This window comes from Cricetulus griseus, chromosome 4, assembly GCF_003668045.3.
Source record: "Cricetulus griseus strain 17A/GY chromosome 4, alternate assembly CriGri-PICRH-1.0, whole genome shotgun sequence".
Classification (NCBI taxonomy): domain Eukaryota; kingdom Metazoa; phylum Chordata; class Mammalia; order Rodentia; family Cricetidae; genus Cricetulus; species Cricetulus griseus.
Window position 1 is genome coordinate 168,853,384 of NC_048597.1, and position 16,875 is coordinate 168,870,258.

At 50.7% G+C, this 16,875-nt stretch overlaps 1 protein-coding gene across 1 annotated transcript in view; it reads left to right on the forward strand.

Annotated features, from left to right (window-relative positions):
- LOC100764892 (taste receptor cell protein 1) overlaps positions 1-15,919 on the forward strand; it is a 107,779-nt gene extending 91,860 nt beyond the window's left edge. The window contains exons 3-15 of the mRNA XM_035444218.1: positions 7,468-8,891; positions 10,412-10,473; positions 11,707-11,858; positions 12,013-12,143; positions 12,501-12,565; positions 12,870-13,009; positions 14,218-14,342; positions 14,431-14,489; positions 14,584-14,729; positions 14,948-15,027; positions 15,143-15,254; positions 15,374-15,393; positions 15,863-15,919. Coding sequence (XP_035300109.1) covers positions 7,468-8,891; positions 10,412-10,473; positions 11,707-11,858; positions 12,013-12,143; positions 12,501-12,565; positions 12,870-13,009; positions 14,218-14,342; positions 14,431-14,489; positions 14,584-14,729; positions 14,948-15,027; positions 15,143-15,254; positions 15,374-15,393; positions 15,863-15,919 — 2,573 coding nt within the window. The remainder of the gene's footprint in view (positions 1-7,467; positions 8,892-10,411; positions 10,474-11,706; positions 11,859-12,012; positions 12,144-12,500; positions 12,566-12,869; positions 13,010-14,217; positions 14,343-14,430; positions 14,490-14,583; positions 14,730-14,947; positions 15,028-15,142; positions 15,255-15,373; positions 15,394-15,862) is intronic.
- The last annotated feature ends 956 nt before the right edge of the window (positions 15,920-16,875 follow it).

Genomic DNA, 16,875 nt, shown 5'->3' on the forward strand with positions numbered 1-16,875 from the left:
TGTGTTGAAACAAGTTCTTGCTATATAGAGCTTGGGTAGCCTGGAACTTCTTATGTAGACCAGGCTGGTCTTGAACCTACAGCTACCCTCCTGCCTCTGCCTCCCAACTAAGTTTTAAGTTTGAAAAATATGGCAGGTGTGGGAGGAGCATAATTAAGAGTCTTGGTCAACATGTAGTGTGGTAGATCACTGTCTCAGATCTGCTTCTCATGGTAATTGGAGGAAGTTATCACTGTCTTCTCGTGAGGAGAGTAATGCAAAGTTTCCATGAAATTACTAACTTCTGACTAGCATGGTGGCTCATGCCTGTAACTCCAGCACTCAGGAGACTGAAACAGGCAAATTGCCATGAGTTTGATGCAAGCCTGGTCTACATAAAAAGTTCTAGGCCAGAGTAGACATGCTCTCAAAAAAACCAAAAAGAGCTGAGCATGGTGGTGTTCACCTTTGACCCCAGAATAATGGAGGTAGAGAAAGCTATGAGTCGGAGGTCAGCCTGGACAGAGAGGCAGAGAGACACAAGGAGAGAATCAGTCCTGCTCTGGGGTCATCTCATCATAAAGTGGCATGTCTTTCAAGCTTCAATGTTTTGGAATCCAAGATAACTGCAAGCTTAGGACAGTGACTAAACAGTCTCAGGAGCACTTTAAGAAGAAGTCTGGAGCAAGACATTGTAAAAGCCAATGCTGAGGTTCCTCTTCTTGCTCTGACTTTAGCCTTTAGTGGGATGAGACAGGTTTGGCGTCACAAGTCTTCAGACACTCATCACTGAGTTATTAACCCGTGTCCATGCACAGGCAAACAAGTGACGCAAAGCAAAGGAGATGCATGGAACACAGGCAGAGGTCCTAGGTCCCACTTGATTTTTGTTACCTGTAGGCCCAAGAGCTGTTGATGTTGTTTAGCAAAAGGAGTTTCTAAGTAGCTAGCTGTTCCAGAATATTTGTGCTTAGCAAAAGGCAAGGAAAGAATTAAAGACTCCTTGGGGGGTCATATCAAAACTCAAAATCAAGGCCAAGGAAAGTGGTACAAGCTTATAATCCTAGTATTTGAGAGTTGGGGCAGACGCTATGTGCTGAGGTTACTCTCAGTACATAGCAGTCTAAGGCTAATCTTATATACACGAGACCCTGTCTCAAAACAAAACAAAAACACCCAAGCACAACCAGCCTAGCTTGTAATCTCTGCTACAAAGGAAGGTGAAGGGGGGGTGGGATTGAAAGCACAGACCTGACCTAAGTTATATAGTGAGTTCAAGGCCAGCCTGGGAAACTCAAGGAGAACCTGCTTCAAAACTAAGAAAGTAACCCAGGTATGGCATCTCACAGCTGAAATCCCAGAATTTGGGAGATGAAGGCATGAGGATCGGGAATGCAAGGCTATCCTTAGCAACATACTGAGTTCAAGGCCAGCCTGGACTACATGAGGAACTATCCAAAGAAAAACCAACTTTAATTTTGAGACAGGGTCTCAAGTAAGTTGAAATTCCTTTGTAGCTGAGGCAGTCACTGAATTCCTGACTCTTCTGTCTCCACCTCCCAGTTGCTGAGACTGTAGGTATGTACCACCATGTCCAAATGATTTAATTCTCTTCTAACACCACACATACCCAAGTAGTAAGGGCAAGTTGGCAGGCTAGATGCCAGCCTGGAGGAAAAGAGTAGGAAGGGGAAGCAGAAGCACCTTTGGAGGCAGGAGCAAGTCTTGGGTCGGAGCACCAGCAGGACACCATTATTCCTCAGTGGAGCAGTATAGTAGCAATGGGGCTAAAGATGGGCTAGGACATCCTGATAATAGCCAGGCATCCTGACTACTTGACCTAGCTGCTGGCAGGGCTCAGGGGATGCTTCTAACTCACACAACCAGCTTAGAATTCAGGATGGTGAACCAGAAAGTTAGATGAGAAGAAGACCGTTAACCAAAACCCTTCCCAGACCCTAAGGATCCATGGCTTGAAACTTAAGATCAGCAGGGAATCAAAGATTGGGGAATCCTGGGATTGTAGCTTCCCTCATTTGTCTGTACACACACACACACACAGAGTGACCCATTCACCCCTTTACCTGTGGGGCCTCATTCTTGCTGTTCTTCCTGCCTGGAACTCTTGTCCTGGAAGCACAATATGTGGACAAATGACTAGACAGTCTCTCTTCTCTCTTTCTCTCTCTCTCTCTCTCTCTCTCTCTCTCTCTCTCTCTCTCTCTCTCCGTAGCAAGAACATGCCCAGAGCATGTAGGAGAGTTCTGGCTGGTCCTGGCCTGGGATTGACCCAGTACTGATGCTTCTAGTGCCACATGCAGAATCCAAAATTGGAAAGAGACCAGGCAGGGTCCTAGGCACCCCACTCTTTCCTGTCTGGTCTTCAGAGGAGCTGTTAGTCCTGTCCTGCTGGATTGAGCCTCGGGCTGTCATAATATCCTCTCTGATGAGTAAGATGACATCCAGGGACTGAGGTCTCCTGAGTAGTGAAAGATTCCATGCCACTCTTCCTCAAACAGAGTGTGGGATGGGATCCAGAAAGAGGGTACCAGGAAGGGGAGCCCAGCTTGGTGCCCCATCCCTGCAATGAGGAAAGTTCCTGTTGAAAGATGTTTAGGCAAAGCTGAGCATCTGCTGGTCCATCTGCCTGTGTGTCTAGGTAAATGTCTACCTGGCTCAGAACCCAATCCGTGACTTAGTCATCAGGGTAAGAGGTCTCCCCAGCACTTGGCTGTTATAGGGACCAGAGTATGACAGGGATAGAGTGTGGCTGTCAGGGCCACGGAGCTTTAAGGAGAAGAGAACCCTGATAGAGAGCCAAGAGAGTCCTGACTGAAGGATCAAAGCTGGCCCACAAGAAAAATGTTATCGAACCCTTGGGCCAGACCTTGGTACATTCTAACACTTAAAGATCTTCTAATTCTTGTTGACATTTTGTGACACTAGTATGGGGCCAGATTCCATTTAACTTACTCCATGTGTGTAGGTGGCATTGCATCTGGCTGGGGACCCAGAGTAAGCAGGGAGAGCAACCCCCTGCCAGGCTTAAACTTGCCTAGCCCTAGTCCACAGTGAAGCCAGACACTTGTCACAGACTGAGCACTGATCCTAACTATAAATTAGCTCTCATGCTCTCATCCTTCATACACACCGAATCCTGATTTCACTCCCTTCTTATTAGGGCTGGAACCTGGAATCTTTGCAAAGTTACTGCTAGGCAAAAACTCTATGGCTGGAAGTATACCTCTAGTTCTCTCTTTACTTATTTTTGAGACAAGATCTTGATGAGTTGCCTAGGCAGGCCTTGAATTTACAATCTTCTTGCCTTAGCCTCCTAAGAGCTAGGCTTTTGAGCCTGCAGGTCTAGACTGGTTTGGTCTCATTTATTTACTTACTTATTTAAGTTTTAGACAGGGATTTACTATGTAGACCAAGCTAGCTGCCCTCAAACTTGTGATGATCCCCCTGCCTCTGACTTCTAAGTGCTAGGATTGAAGTATATACCACATACCTGGCTCCCTAGGAAACTACAACTTTTCCCACTGTGGCATCAATGAATGAACTCCAGTTTGACAGTCTGAACCCAGTCTGGCCTGGAGGATGCCAGAGGGGCAGACAGGAACCCAGTGTCTTTTTGTTTGTTTGTTTGTTTGTTTGTTTGTTTTGTAGGAACCCAGTGTCTTATGAGTAAGCCTCACTCTTTACAGTAGAGCCATCAGGATCTTCCTTAGCCTTAGTCTGTTGGGAAAGCAGTAGTCCTGCCCACCTGATGGGGTGGAGCAAAGGGTGATCACACCAAGCTCCATCCTCCTCCTCATGGGCAGAGGCTTCTTGGCAGCACCAGGGACACTAGGTAAGACCTGGGCACCCAGGGAACACAGTGAGGGAAGGAGAATGAAGGCACAGGTGTGTGTTTACAGGCTTGGGGATAGGTCATGGGGACTGGGGAAGGGCAGCTTTGGGAGAATGGGCATAGTGGAACCAGGATTGCAGGAGGGAGCTGTCAAAGCCAAAGCCAAAGCCATCTCATGTTCCTGGGAGGCGTCTCTCCCATAGCACCTCTCAGCTTAGCGGTGAAATGTCTCTCCAAGGACAGTGGGGAAGAGGCAGCAGCCTCCTGACGTACAGCAGTGCCTACAGATAGCAAATGTCAGAGAAATCAAGAGAGTGGTCTGGATGGGAAGGCCTGTAGGACTGTGGATCTGTGACCTGGGAGAGAGCTGTGCCATAGGCGATGGTTTCCCCTCTTAGAAAATATTTCCAGTAGCTGTGTCTATTGGTACAGGAATCTAACCCCAGCTACAAGGAAGGCTGAAGCAGGAAGGTTGCAAATTCAAGAATTGTCTAAGCTACAGAGTGATTTCAAGTCCAACCTGAGCCATTTAGTGAGACAATGTCTCAAGATTTTAAAAAGGAAAAATTAAAGGACTGGGACTATAACAGGCAGCACCTTTGTGCAACATGGCAAAGTCCTGCTTCAACAGTCAGTTAAGCAATATAAACAAATAGACAGACAGACACCTTCCGGTGGGAGGGTTGTGCCCAAGTAGAAGGAGCTGGAGGTTGGTAGGATCCTGGCTGGGACTCCCCAGGCCCAGTTGCTAATGGAGGATTCCCTCCTTCGGGGTTCTAGCTATTTTCTCCCCATCGAGGCTCTGCTGACCAAGAACAGTACTGACTCCTGGGACTGGGTTGGTCCAACAGAGGCCAGGAGACTTGGGGGGAGGAGGAAGGCTGCAAGCAAGAGTTAGAGGGTTGAGCATGAGGCCACTTCCCGTTTATCCCTGAGCCAAGAGTGCTAAGGAGTTCAAGGCTGCTTCGGCTAGTCTCCAGCAGTGTGAGTGGTCATGTCTTAGCTTTCTAATGCTGTGATAAAGACTATGATCAAAAGCAACTTAGGGAGGGAAGGGTTTGCTTGGCCTGTGGGTTGCAGTCCATCATCAGGCAAAGAGAAAGCTGAACTCAGGGCAGGAACATAGAGATAAGAACTAAAGTAGAGGCCATGGAGGAAGGCTGTGCTGCAATGGCTTGTTCTCCACAGCTTGCTCAGCTGGTGTTTTGTTTTGTTTTGTTTTCCGAGACAGGGTTTCTCTGTGGCTTTGGAGGCTGTCCTGGAACTAGCTCTGTAGACCAGGCTGGCCTCGAACTCACAGAGATCCACCTGCCTCTGTGCTGGGATTAAAGGCGTGCACCACCAACACACGGCTTCAGCCATCTTATTAATACACCCCAGGACCACCTGCCTGGGTGTGCCACCACCCATATCAATCATTATTCAAGAAAATGCTCCCATAGACTTGCCTACAGACCAATATTATGCAGGCATTTTCTCAGTTGAAATTCCTTCTTAGATGACTTTAGATTGTGTTAAGTTAAAAAAAAAAAAAAAAGAACCCTAACCAACATAGGACAGGGCAGACATGGAACTGCAGCAGCTTGAAAAGGGTCTGAAAAGACCCCTTCTACCCAAAGCCCCTGCCACCTTCACATACCTAGTGCAAGGCTCTGACCAGAACTCTAGGAAGGACCACTAGCATAAATGGGGCTCTCTCCTGATCTGCCATATTCCAGGCCCTCCCTGTCTGATGGAATGGAACAGAGGCTAGGGCAGGGGCTTTAGGTAGAAGTGCTCTCTCTCTCTCTCTCTCTCTCTCTCTCTCTCTCTCTCTCTCTCTCTTTCACACACACACACACACACACACACACACACACACAGACACAAGGGCTTTAGGTAGAAGTGCTCTCTCTCTCACACACACACACACACTCTCTCTGTCTCTCTCTCTGTCTCTCTCTCTCTCATTCTCTCTCTCACACACACTCTCTCTCTTTCTCACACACACACACACACACACAGAGAGAGAGAGAGAGAGAGAGAGAGAGCTCACACACCATAGTTAGCACCTTGTTATCCTCACCACCCATCTCTGACTACGGTTGTCGTTATATCCTCTACCACCAAAATACCACTGGAACTCCCTCCCCTCCTGAAGACAGAAAAAGAACTCTCCTCATCCATCACAGCTCTAGGAAATGACCTGGCTGGGGTGGTGAGGGAATAAAGAAATGACAGACTTGGTCACATGCACAGAAATCTGGGACTGGGTGGACTGGGCTCTCTAATAGAGCACAGCATGTTTATTATATACAGTTGAACAGGGAGGTGAGGTCATTGCTTACAGCTGAGTTGAGGAGGTGGGGTTAATGCACACAGATGCATTAACAAGGAATGCAATCACAGATGATTCCTTGTTCAAGGAATCAGAGTTATTATATACTGCTGAACAAGGAAGGGCAGGTTTAACAAATCTCAGTAGAAGCAGTCTGCCAGGGAGCCTTGCCTAGGAAAGGTTTTGCCATTTCCCATGGGTCTGAGGCATTGGCATCTGTCACGTGGCCAAGCCCATGTCAACAGCACACATCCACTCGGGACATCACTCACTCAGGGCTTCCCCCATGCCCAAAATGACATTTGACTCTGGACAGCTACTGGCAGAAGTGGATAGCTGTGTGATGGGTGTGGAACTCAGGCCATCTGGCATTTTAGGCAAGAGCACTACACTAAGTTCTACCCCAGCCTGATGAGTCCTTTCCTGAAGGGGACTTGCAAAGGACATCATTGTGTGTCACCTGGCACTGCATCCTTGGAAGTCTTGGCAGGAGCCTGCAGCATGGACAAACAGTGGTTTTCTGCAGCTGGAATTCTCCTGGCCGGTAAGAGAGTAGGGAAGGGGAGGGGAACTCGCTGCCCTCTCCCCATCACCTGCTTACTTGATAAGGAAAGGCAGAACCCTTCTCAGCAAACTCCAGGACTCCCACTTCAGGGCTTCCCTTCATTGTCTACATGTTTTCCTGGCCTTGACCAGCCTGAGGATTGCTAGGGATAGAGACCTCAGGCTCCCTGAGAGCACTCAGGGTTACCTGCTTGGAGCTGTATACATGTGTAGGTAGGTTTGGTGTTAACCCTAGAGCCTTCAAAAATTCCCCACATATGTGCTCCATCACCCAGTCAACCCCTAAGAAGAACCCTGTATGCAGGGAACATGGTCAGGTCACAGTCTCACCCACAACAGAGAATCAGACAGTATTTTCAGCACCATCAAGCTAGTCTAGGCCTCAGACGTGGTTTAGATAGAGTATGCAAGACTCTCAACTCCTAACAACCACTTGGGCCTGAGAGACTTCCCCTTGGGAAGGTCCTTGATATGGAGGTTGTTAGGAAACAGATGACAAACCCTGAAGACATGTCCCATTGTCCTCACAGTGTCTATTACTAGGTGGAGGTAAAGGCATCCCTGGTGTCAGCCAGGCTAGAATCAGGGAGGGGAGGTAACTTGAGTGACTAGCTTCATAGTTTGGGGGCTAATCAGGACCAAGTGTTGCTCTCAGGTACCTAAGTGAGTCAGATGTGACAGGGTGAGATCTGAGAGGCCAGGGGTCAATCCTGCCCAACAGACACTGGAGAACCAGGCCTTTCTTGCTTTGCAGCCTTCCTGATAGTCTCAGCTTCTACCCTGACACTTCTCTCTACACATGAAGACATTAATCAGGTTCCTTCAGCCCCTGACACATCTGCTCAGCAAGGTAGCGGCATTTTGGGCATCTTGACAGAAACTATTGGTGGCATCAATTCAGTGGAAAGGGAATCGGAGGCCCTGGAGAAGAGGGCAGGAGCCCTTTCTACAGAGGCACTGGGGGGCCAGGAGTCCCCCTCCATGCCTGGCCCCTTAGGAAGTACCAAACCCTCAGGCAGGGTCAAACCTGGACCAATCCCTCCAGCCCTGAACACATCTGCAGCCCACATGACTGTTGCCTCTCAGCCAGGGTCCTCTGGAGCTGACCCTGGAGAGGAAAACGTGGCCTCTGGAACCCTAGAAACAATTGCTATGTCATTGCCACAGACTTCTCCCACACGTGGATCTGAGCAGTTCAGCAAGGTCCCCAAGTTGTGCTGGACAGTCCCTGCCACAGCATCATCGGAGACAACTGTTGCACCTAAACCAACATGGCATCCAATCAGGGCTTCCCTTTTCCCCATATTCCCTAGAGCTCCATGCCCGTTACTGAGCACCTCCAGTTCCCCTGCGTGGAGGGATGGCCATTCCAGATCAGAGGCATCCCCACCTGTGACACTGGCTCCAAGGAGCCCCTTAGGATTGCCTATCTTGCCATGGATGCCTAACACACTGAAGGCAACAGAGCTCCCGTTGCCTGCATCTTCAAGGAGATCAGGACTGGAACTGACCTCCCAGGCCTTTACAGTGGGCTCTGGGTCGTCTGAAAACCCTATAGCTTTGGGCACAGGCCCAGTATCCAGTGGTGCTCCTGGGCCGTTGCTGTCCTCAGCAACGTCACCTTCACATCCATCCTCCCCCTACTCCCCACCCTCCTCACCTGAATTGCCCCTGTCTTCATCCCCACCACCTGCATCTTTGTCTTTCTTCCCACCCCCATCCTCAATCCCAGCCTCAGTTTCCTTTGTCACCACAGGAGCCAGGGACCCTCCTAAACCTTCTGTGTCTGTGACTGCACCCTCGACTACAGACTCTTCCATTAAGACCTCGAACCTTGCACCCCCGATGGCCCTGCGACCCAGCCATCCTGGGCCATGGGATCCTACCAGCCTGATCCACCTGCCCACTTTCTCCCTCCAACATTTCTCCATCCTCCCCTCTGCCCCACACAGCTCTGGCTTCACCAAGTTATCTGGGGTTGCTGACCCTACCCAGTCCTCTACCCTGCTTCACCCTGGCCAAGATGTGTCTTTGCAGGACTTGAGTCCCTCCACCCCAGGACCTAGTCATGTGGCTCACTCTGTGACCTTCAGGATCAACAGTAAATGCTTCACCACAGCCGTCGGGAACCTGATACCCCTGAAGCGAAGGCTGTTGAAGAGGCTTATCTGCTACCAGGTGTGGCACCTGCTCCCTGGGGAGAGGGATGTGGATGAAGGCACTCTTTCCGCTCTGCCTTCCTTCTGAGTACGCCAGGCACAGCCACAACACATGCTGCACAGATCCGTGGCTCCTAAGAGCAGCCAGACACAACATAATAAAATCTAATGAGTACCATGCTGCGCTCCCAGGAGGAGTCTGAGGAGAGGCTAGGCAGAAATACTTCTTAGAAGTCATTACAGAGGGAAAAATCTCACAGTCGGGGAGGCCTCACCTACCAGAAATAGAGCAGGTTCCCACTGTGCAGCTGCTGGCTTTTTATCAGCACATAGCTGATGCCCTGGCAAAGTGAGACACAGTTCCTGCCTTGATTCTGGAACCAGGAGCAGGGCAGGTACCCCAGACAGGAACTGCCATTTCTCACCTGCCATACAGGGTGAAATCTCCTGCTGAATGGCTCATTTCTGTGTGCAATTGGGAAACGACAGGAGCAAAGGACTGCTCCTGCCACAGGATCTACAGTCCTCAAGTCTGCTCAAAACCAGATTATAATCACTACAAGCTGTGGCAAAGAATTCACGGGACTAGCAAACTGCTGGGTGGTGTGCCTTGTACACACCGGGTGACCCCTCCACCACAGCAATGGATCCTCTTTTTTTTGTTTGTTTGTTTGTTTAGTTAGTTGTTTTGAGACAAGGTCTCACTGTGCAATGTGGCTGGCCTAGAACTCACTATGTAGACCAGGCTGGCTTGGAACTCCCAGAAATCCACCTGCCTCTGCTTCCCAAGTACTGGGATTAAAGTCATGTGCCACCATGCCCAGCCCTCTTTTTGATTTTTTTTTTTTTTTTTTTGAGACAGGGTTAACCTGTCTCTGAATTGGTCCTTGGTCATTCCTCTCCAAAGTGCTGTAAGGCTCAGTGTTACCACATCTGGCCTGCTTGTGGATTTTATGTCTATTTGGTTGGTTGAGTGAGTTTCTGTTTTGTTTTCTTTTGTTTTCATTTGTTTGTTGCTTGTATTTGTTTATTTGTTTGAGCAGGTCCCCACTATGTAGCTCAGGCTGACAGTGAACCTGCCTCAGCTTCCTAAGTGCAGGGACCAAAGGCATGCACTGCCACACCTGGCACTGGAGAGCATTTTAACTGCAGTGGAGAAGGGTAGCATCATCAAACACTGAAGGGCTTCCCAAGCACCGAGGCAGAGAGAACACTGTTTGGGGGAACCCAAGTTGCAGAGGGACTAGCAAAGGACTCTGTGGTAAATGAGGATGGGAGTGGCAGCCCAGACTGGTGGCTGTCAGGATGCAGAGCCCAAAGGTGACTGGACTGCCGAGGTAAAGCATGTGCAGCCCCTGGACAGATGGACCCCCGTTAGGATCTCAGTACAAAGCAATCACAAGCCTCAGGCTACCAGAGGGGAACAGCCCTGGAAAGGCCCAGCTGGACCAGGATCAGGGATGAGACCGACAGAGGCCAGGGGAGATGGAGGGACACAAGGCAGGGGTGGGCATGCTGACCTCCGTGCCTCTGCCTCAGCTCCAGCTCATCTACCTTGAGGCCTTCTCCAGCTTCAAGAATGTCAGTGCCCTGCTATTTCGGTGAGTAAAGTTCTCAATTGACCTATGCCTTTAGAAGCCCTAGCCCAGACTGCTCAACCCTGCCTGAGTGTCCAGGAACACCTTGGCCCAGATGGGTGGGTAAGAGGCCCACATTTGTTCCTGCCACCAGCTGAGCTACATGACCTCAGTTGGCCTTCCTATTTGCTAATTCCAGCTGATGGGTTTGGATGATGATATCAGGATTGTCTGTGTACAGTGAGAAGGCAGGCAAAGAACGCATCCGGCTACTTATTCTGGGGACAAGGTCATGTAAATGATATGTAAATAAATGTAAACCTTGGGTGGAGCTCTCTCATTCTGAGCTGCTAGGAAAGTGGACCACCTCCAGAGTTGGTGGGAGGGGGCTGGTTTTCCAGGCCTCCATCCCAACTGCCTCAAAATTTTTCCCTTTTGCCGGGTGATGGTGTCGGCACAGACCTTTGATCCCAGCACTTGGGAGGCACAGGCAGGTGGATCTCTGTGAGTTTGAGTCCAGCGTGGTTTACAGAGTGAGTTCCAGAACAGCCAGGGCTACACAGAGAAATTCTGTCTTGAAAAAAAAAAAATCCCTTTTACTAAACTGAAGTCCACTTCTGTGACTTCCCTGCCCTGAGACTGAGACCATTTTTATCTCCCAGTCCTGGGATGGTGCAGGTGCTCACAGGAAGAGCAAGTGTTATTTTAGATTCTGAGGCTGTTTATTTCCAGGTCTCTCCCTGAGAGCTGCCTGAAGGAGCTGCCTCACCCAAAATGTGATCAATTGGTCCTTCTCCTCTGGGCTTTCAAAAATCCCTCAGGCCTGTGACTTCCCTCTCTCCAGAGCCCCCTACTTCTTGAACCGCAGCTAAGGCTTTTTCTGTGTTCACTAGACCTCTGGAGAGACCCAAGCCAGCTGTGGCCTCTTCGAGTAACACCTTACCCCAGTCTTTCCCTGGACAAGATTCCCAGTGTCCCTGTGAGAACCAGCTCATTGAGGAGTCCAAGGGAACTTACTTTAACCGAGCACCTGTTGCATGCATGCCTGCCTGCATCCTTCATGCCTCACAACAGCCCTCTAAGAAGGGGATCTTAACCCCATTTACCAAAGAGCCCCAGCACCAAAGGGGTCATGCTCCAGTCACGCGGGGAGGCTCCTCTCTGCAGCTACCAGCTGCCTGGTAGGCTTCTCTCCTTCAGCACACTAACTTCTGTACCAGCCAGGCCTATCTTGCCCTCATTGGCCCCCTCCTGCAGGCCTGATTCTACAGAAGTGAAAGCCTCACTCGTGTTTGGTCAGCCGGATCCCTCAGCCCTAGAAATTCTCTGGGCTTTGTACCGCAAAGTGAAGGCCTCCAGATGGTTGCTTGGGCACCTGTCCCTGGCTGACAACAGCATCACCTCTGATGGTGAGTCTAGAGCCCCATGCCTCCTCAGCCGTCCATGGAGGAGTCTGGCTAGACTCCTTGGAGGGATCCTGCTCAGTCTACCCAAGCCCTAAACAGGCCATGGTGGGAAAGGTGGCTGTTCCAACTGCCCAGACTGCTGTATGTGGCTCTGTAGAGTACAACATAGCAGACCTTACCCGGGAAACCATCAGCATCACCTTCATACTCATGAGGCCCTTCCTGCCCCAGCTGCTTCTGCCTGGCTCCCAACCTTTTATCCTATTGGAGAAGCAGATCCTCCAGCTGGTGAGGTGTCCTCTCCCCTGCTTCTGGGACTGGAATGTTCTCCCTGCCTCCCTTGTGAACAGGCCTGTACAGCTCTTAGTGGTGGGTGCAGTGATGGCCAATGTAAGCAACACCAGCTTGGCATATGGGGGGAAGCAAACATGTGGGGGGGGGGGCAGCCTGCCCTGAGGAGAAGCTGTTTATGGAGGAGAAAGCTCTAAGGGAAGTCAGTGTCACCACAATCCCTGCCCAGGAGACCACACTAGACTAGAGAAGGCTCTCAGGTCCTGCCTTATCTATCTAGAACCTGGCCCTATCCCATACTGGGTCTCAGGACAGGCATCTCCTAGGCAACCTGACCACCAGGACTTCCTATAGGTAACCCATGAGGTCTCAAGATTCTACAAGGCTAATCCCCATGACCAGCCCCTACTCCTATTCAGGTAGGTTGCATATCCCATCTTGTCTGTCCAGACCTCCTGTTGCCCCATCCCCGCTTCCCCAGCCTACTTGGCAACTCTCTTGGAGGTATATCACTAGGGCAACTCCACCCCTAACCCAAAGCCAGGAGATACAGGTGTAGACTGGAGACCACCAAGGACTTTGTCTAAGCAGGCTTGAGTCTGCCTCACAGAGCTCTGCTCTTGGAGATAGGAACATAGGGTATATACTTACATGCTCAACACTTGCTCTAGCAGCATGCACTAACCAAGAGCCATGACACTATACTCTCCCATCCTTCCCTAGCAATGTGAACGAGTGGGTGAGCATTTACATGGAATACAAGTTCAAGAGTCCCATCCCCACCCACCTCCGAGGCCTAGCCAGTTACCTGGCCCATCACATAACAGACCCCACCCTCCAGAAATCCAGCATGGTGGCCAATGGTGAGTGATCTTGGGCCCCATGTATGGCTCTGGATCAGTCTATCTCTCTAGGCCTCACTGCACACATACCCCAGGAGCAGAACTCTCAACAGCAAAGCTTGTGTGCCAGTCCATTGGGCAAAAATGGGTCCAGAGCTCTGTGGGAAACTTGGCTTGGAGATACAGATGGTCCAGTCAACTCTCAATCCTCACCTTAATCCTTAATGTCCCAAGAGAGGAGACAGCAGTTGATCAGCTCTATCACCAAGGTCAGAATTTCACAAAGATTGTCCCATGAGGCCCCTGAAAAGAAGAGTTGAGCAGGCTTGTACATCCACATTGGAGAAATCCAAGGACTTTTAATCTCCTGAAGCCACAACCTGGAGCTGTTCTGGGGCAGACCCTCAGCCCAGGAAGTGCTGATTCACTTAAGGGCTGTCCGGGCCACCTCCCCTCTACAGTCTCCCAGGTTGAGTGTTACCATCCAGTGGGCTTTGCTCTATAGCTCCCAGAGACAGAGCCTTGGTTTAGGTCCCTGCCCTATCTTTCTCAGAGCTGACTTTAAACACCCGGCATGTCTGCCCCATCAGTGTTGGCCCTCAAAGGCCCCGCCATCCCCTCAGCAGGCAGTGGGACTACCCTCTCCTCTTCAAGTAGGACTGCTATGTATTTCTGGAAGGCATTATGGGAGCCCCTCCTGGGAAATCAGGGATTGTAAAGAACACTACGGCCAGCAAGATCTCCTGCTGTCAAGTCTGTGTGAGCAGGCCAGACAACACCCCTCCATAAGACACTTCCGAGCTGGCAGATAACCACAAAGCTAGAGAGTTAATCTTTTTTTTTTTTTTTCTTTTTTTGCCCTTTGTGGCTCCTAGCTCCTCCCTTACAGGGAGAACATAGCCAGCCCTCTGAGGTATGTCACAGCAAGTGAGCTGGCTGTGCTCCAGTACAATTTCATATACAAACATGGAAATTATGTATCATATTCTCTTCACACCATACAATTTCCTACTGCTGACACTTTCATCCACTTGAAAATGTAAGTCCATCTTACCTCATTAGTCTAACACAAGCAGGCAGCAAAAATGGACCCTCAGACCAAGTGTGCTGACCACTGGAGGGAAGCAGCGGGTTGGGCAAACAACCCTGGGCCAGGGTGTGGTCCTACCCCAGTGCTCTCAGAAGACTGAAGCCCTGACCGCTATCACCACCCCACCCCGTCGCCTTAGGGGAGAAAGCAGAGCTGGCACTTTATGAGACACAGCTCCTGATCCTGGGTCATCCCTTCGGCAAGGCCTTGGAGAACAAGACTAGTTCTGAGTCCCAGGAGCTTCGTGGACTGCTGACAAAATGGGTGATGTGAGGGGATGGAAGCACGGAGAAAGGGGGTGTGGCTGGCCTGGGCTGTGTAACCGTGACACTTTGTTGTCTTATGACCTCAGCTAACCTCAGTCCTCAAGCCTCTGCACAACTTTGGTCAAGTGGTGGTGGAGGAATTCCAGTGAGTCTTCAGTTCAGAGGGCGGGTCCTGGGGCTGGACGAGAGGGTCTCTCCATATTTCCCCAGCCCCCTAAAGCCTGTAATGATCCTCGCAGGCAGGAGCCACTGACTGCCAAAGTGCAAGCTGCCTTCTTTGGGGCTGCACCAGCCCAGGCCATCATTCAAGACTGCATGCACCGAGCCCTGGGCTTCCTGCAGGAAACTGAGGGTCTCCAGTTAGAGATGCTCATCCCAGTCCTTGGTCAGTTCCTCTCCCTCTGCAATCTCTGGCCTTGCTGTTTCTGCCAATCTGGCCCTTCCCTCCTGCACACAGCACTGCATGGCCATGTTTGCTCTTACCCTTCCCATGAGCCCCCAGGGTACAGAGGCTCCAAGTCTCCTGGGAACAGCCAGCAGGCCTACAAGTCTCTGAGGGCTTCGAGGATGGAAAATCCACTCAGCCTTTCCATTCTGCTCCAGGCATGCCCAGCTCCAGAGCCTCCAGAGGACCTAGCCATGGGTTCATGCTGAACCTCCAGCTCACTTCTCTCCATGTCCTGGTGAGTCTGGCCAGGCAAGAGCTATTCCCTAAGAAACAAGCTGAGCCTCTAAGGCCTTAACTCAAAAGGTCAGCAGCCTGCATACACCTGAACCTGAATTCTCTTCACATGCCAGCTAGAGCAGTATGCTTTCCACCCGAGGTTTGGGTTTGACCCCATGACTGCACCTCCACAGTTCAGGCTGGAGGACAAAAACCTGCACCATAGTAGTGGCTACACCACACAAGGTGTGGAGGCCCTTCTTCTGCCAGGCAAGCAGAGGCTAATCACCCTGGTTGCCCTAGGGAGATAGTGTGGAGATATCTCTGTGTGAACTACCTAACCTTCTGCTGATTTACTGCCACAGTGCTGGCTGGTACCATCCACGTAACAGGGATCTACCCTGCCTTGGGCAGAAGCCATGGGGTGATCAGGCTGACCCCTCCCAAAAGCCACTTGAGCTCTGAACATGGCTAGGATGACAAAAGTAGAACTTTGACCACAAGGGGAGAACGGGGACAGAGAATGGAGATGTGCAGAGGGGTCTCAGCTCCCACCACGTAAGGACGCTGTCAACCACATTCCAGGCCCTTGACAAGGCCCCAGATGATGCCAACTAAATTCCTGCCCACACTCCACATTGACCAGGTAGATGGGGGAGGACAGCACCAGCCAGCAATTATCTGACAGTTTTCTCACCACATAGCCCAGACTGATCTTTAACTTATTGCACCTCAAATTTGCAGTGGTCCTCCTGCCTAAGCCTCCAAGAGGTAGGGCATGGCTATCATGTTCCATTTTCTTTGTTTCTAGACATTTTTGACTCCTGGCTTTTGTCTCTTTTCTATATCCCCAGGTGGCCCTTGGTGCTGCTCTGCACTTCACCAAGAAGCAAACCCCATACCTCTCCTAGGTTACCTCACCCGGGGCTTCCAGACAGTACCTCAGCACTCAAGACTAAAGCTGCAGGATGCTAGAGCAGAAAGGGCAAGCCTGGGACTGACTTTCTTCAATCTCCTGCCTCACCCCACCTCCATAGTGCATAAAATTGGGGGAAACACTTGCTCCTGTGTCCATGGTTGCAAAGCCAGTCCATCGGGGGCTGCACATCCCCTCAGCTCCCACCTCTCCAGGAGGTGGGCAATGGTTTCTTTCACATAGGCTCGCCGCAGCATGCACAGGTGGGTCAGGACAAAAAGAGTCAGCCATAGAATGTCCTGCCAGGCCCTGCTGCCACCACACACTACCCATGAAATGGGGACCACACTTAGATGAGAAACCAAGAGCCAATGTGTATACACAGATCGTGCAGGGCTAGAGCCACGGTGAGTGTCCAGGATGTCATGTACATTGAACCCCTAGGGTGGTCATCACAACTTTGCCCAAGGATTTGTGTCCAGGCTACACCAGGACACAAATCAGCAGAGCACAACCACCCTGGCCAGCCAGAAAGGAGAGACTCCATAGCCCTTCCTGCTGAATAAGCAAGGGAGTCCCTGAAAAGGTTGCACTGTCAGTGTCTGGAGGTGACAGTCATGGAGGAGGCCCAGAAAGCATGCAAGAAAACAGCTGGCAAAAAAAACAACAGTACTTGCTGGCTGCCCTCAGTGGTGCCCCTCAGATGAAGTGACAGGTGGAGCTAGAAATACCCCTCCATCTCCAGCAGGGGGAACCAAAGAGGCACTCAGGCCATGCTCCCAGCTGCTTTGAGGAGCTGACAATGATCTGGACCAACCCCATTAGCAAACCAGAGAAGGCATATGCTCGTCAGCAAAGTCCATCTTTGCCACTACCCTATTTTCCTCTTTCTCAAGAACACAACTTAGGAGAAAACTGTTCCTCCATTCACCTGGCAGACCCCTGCTTGTC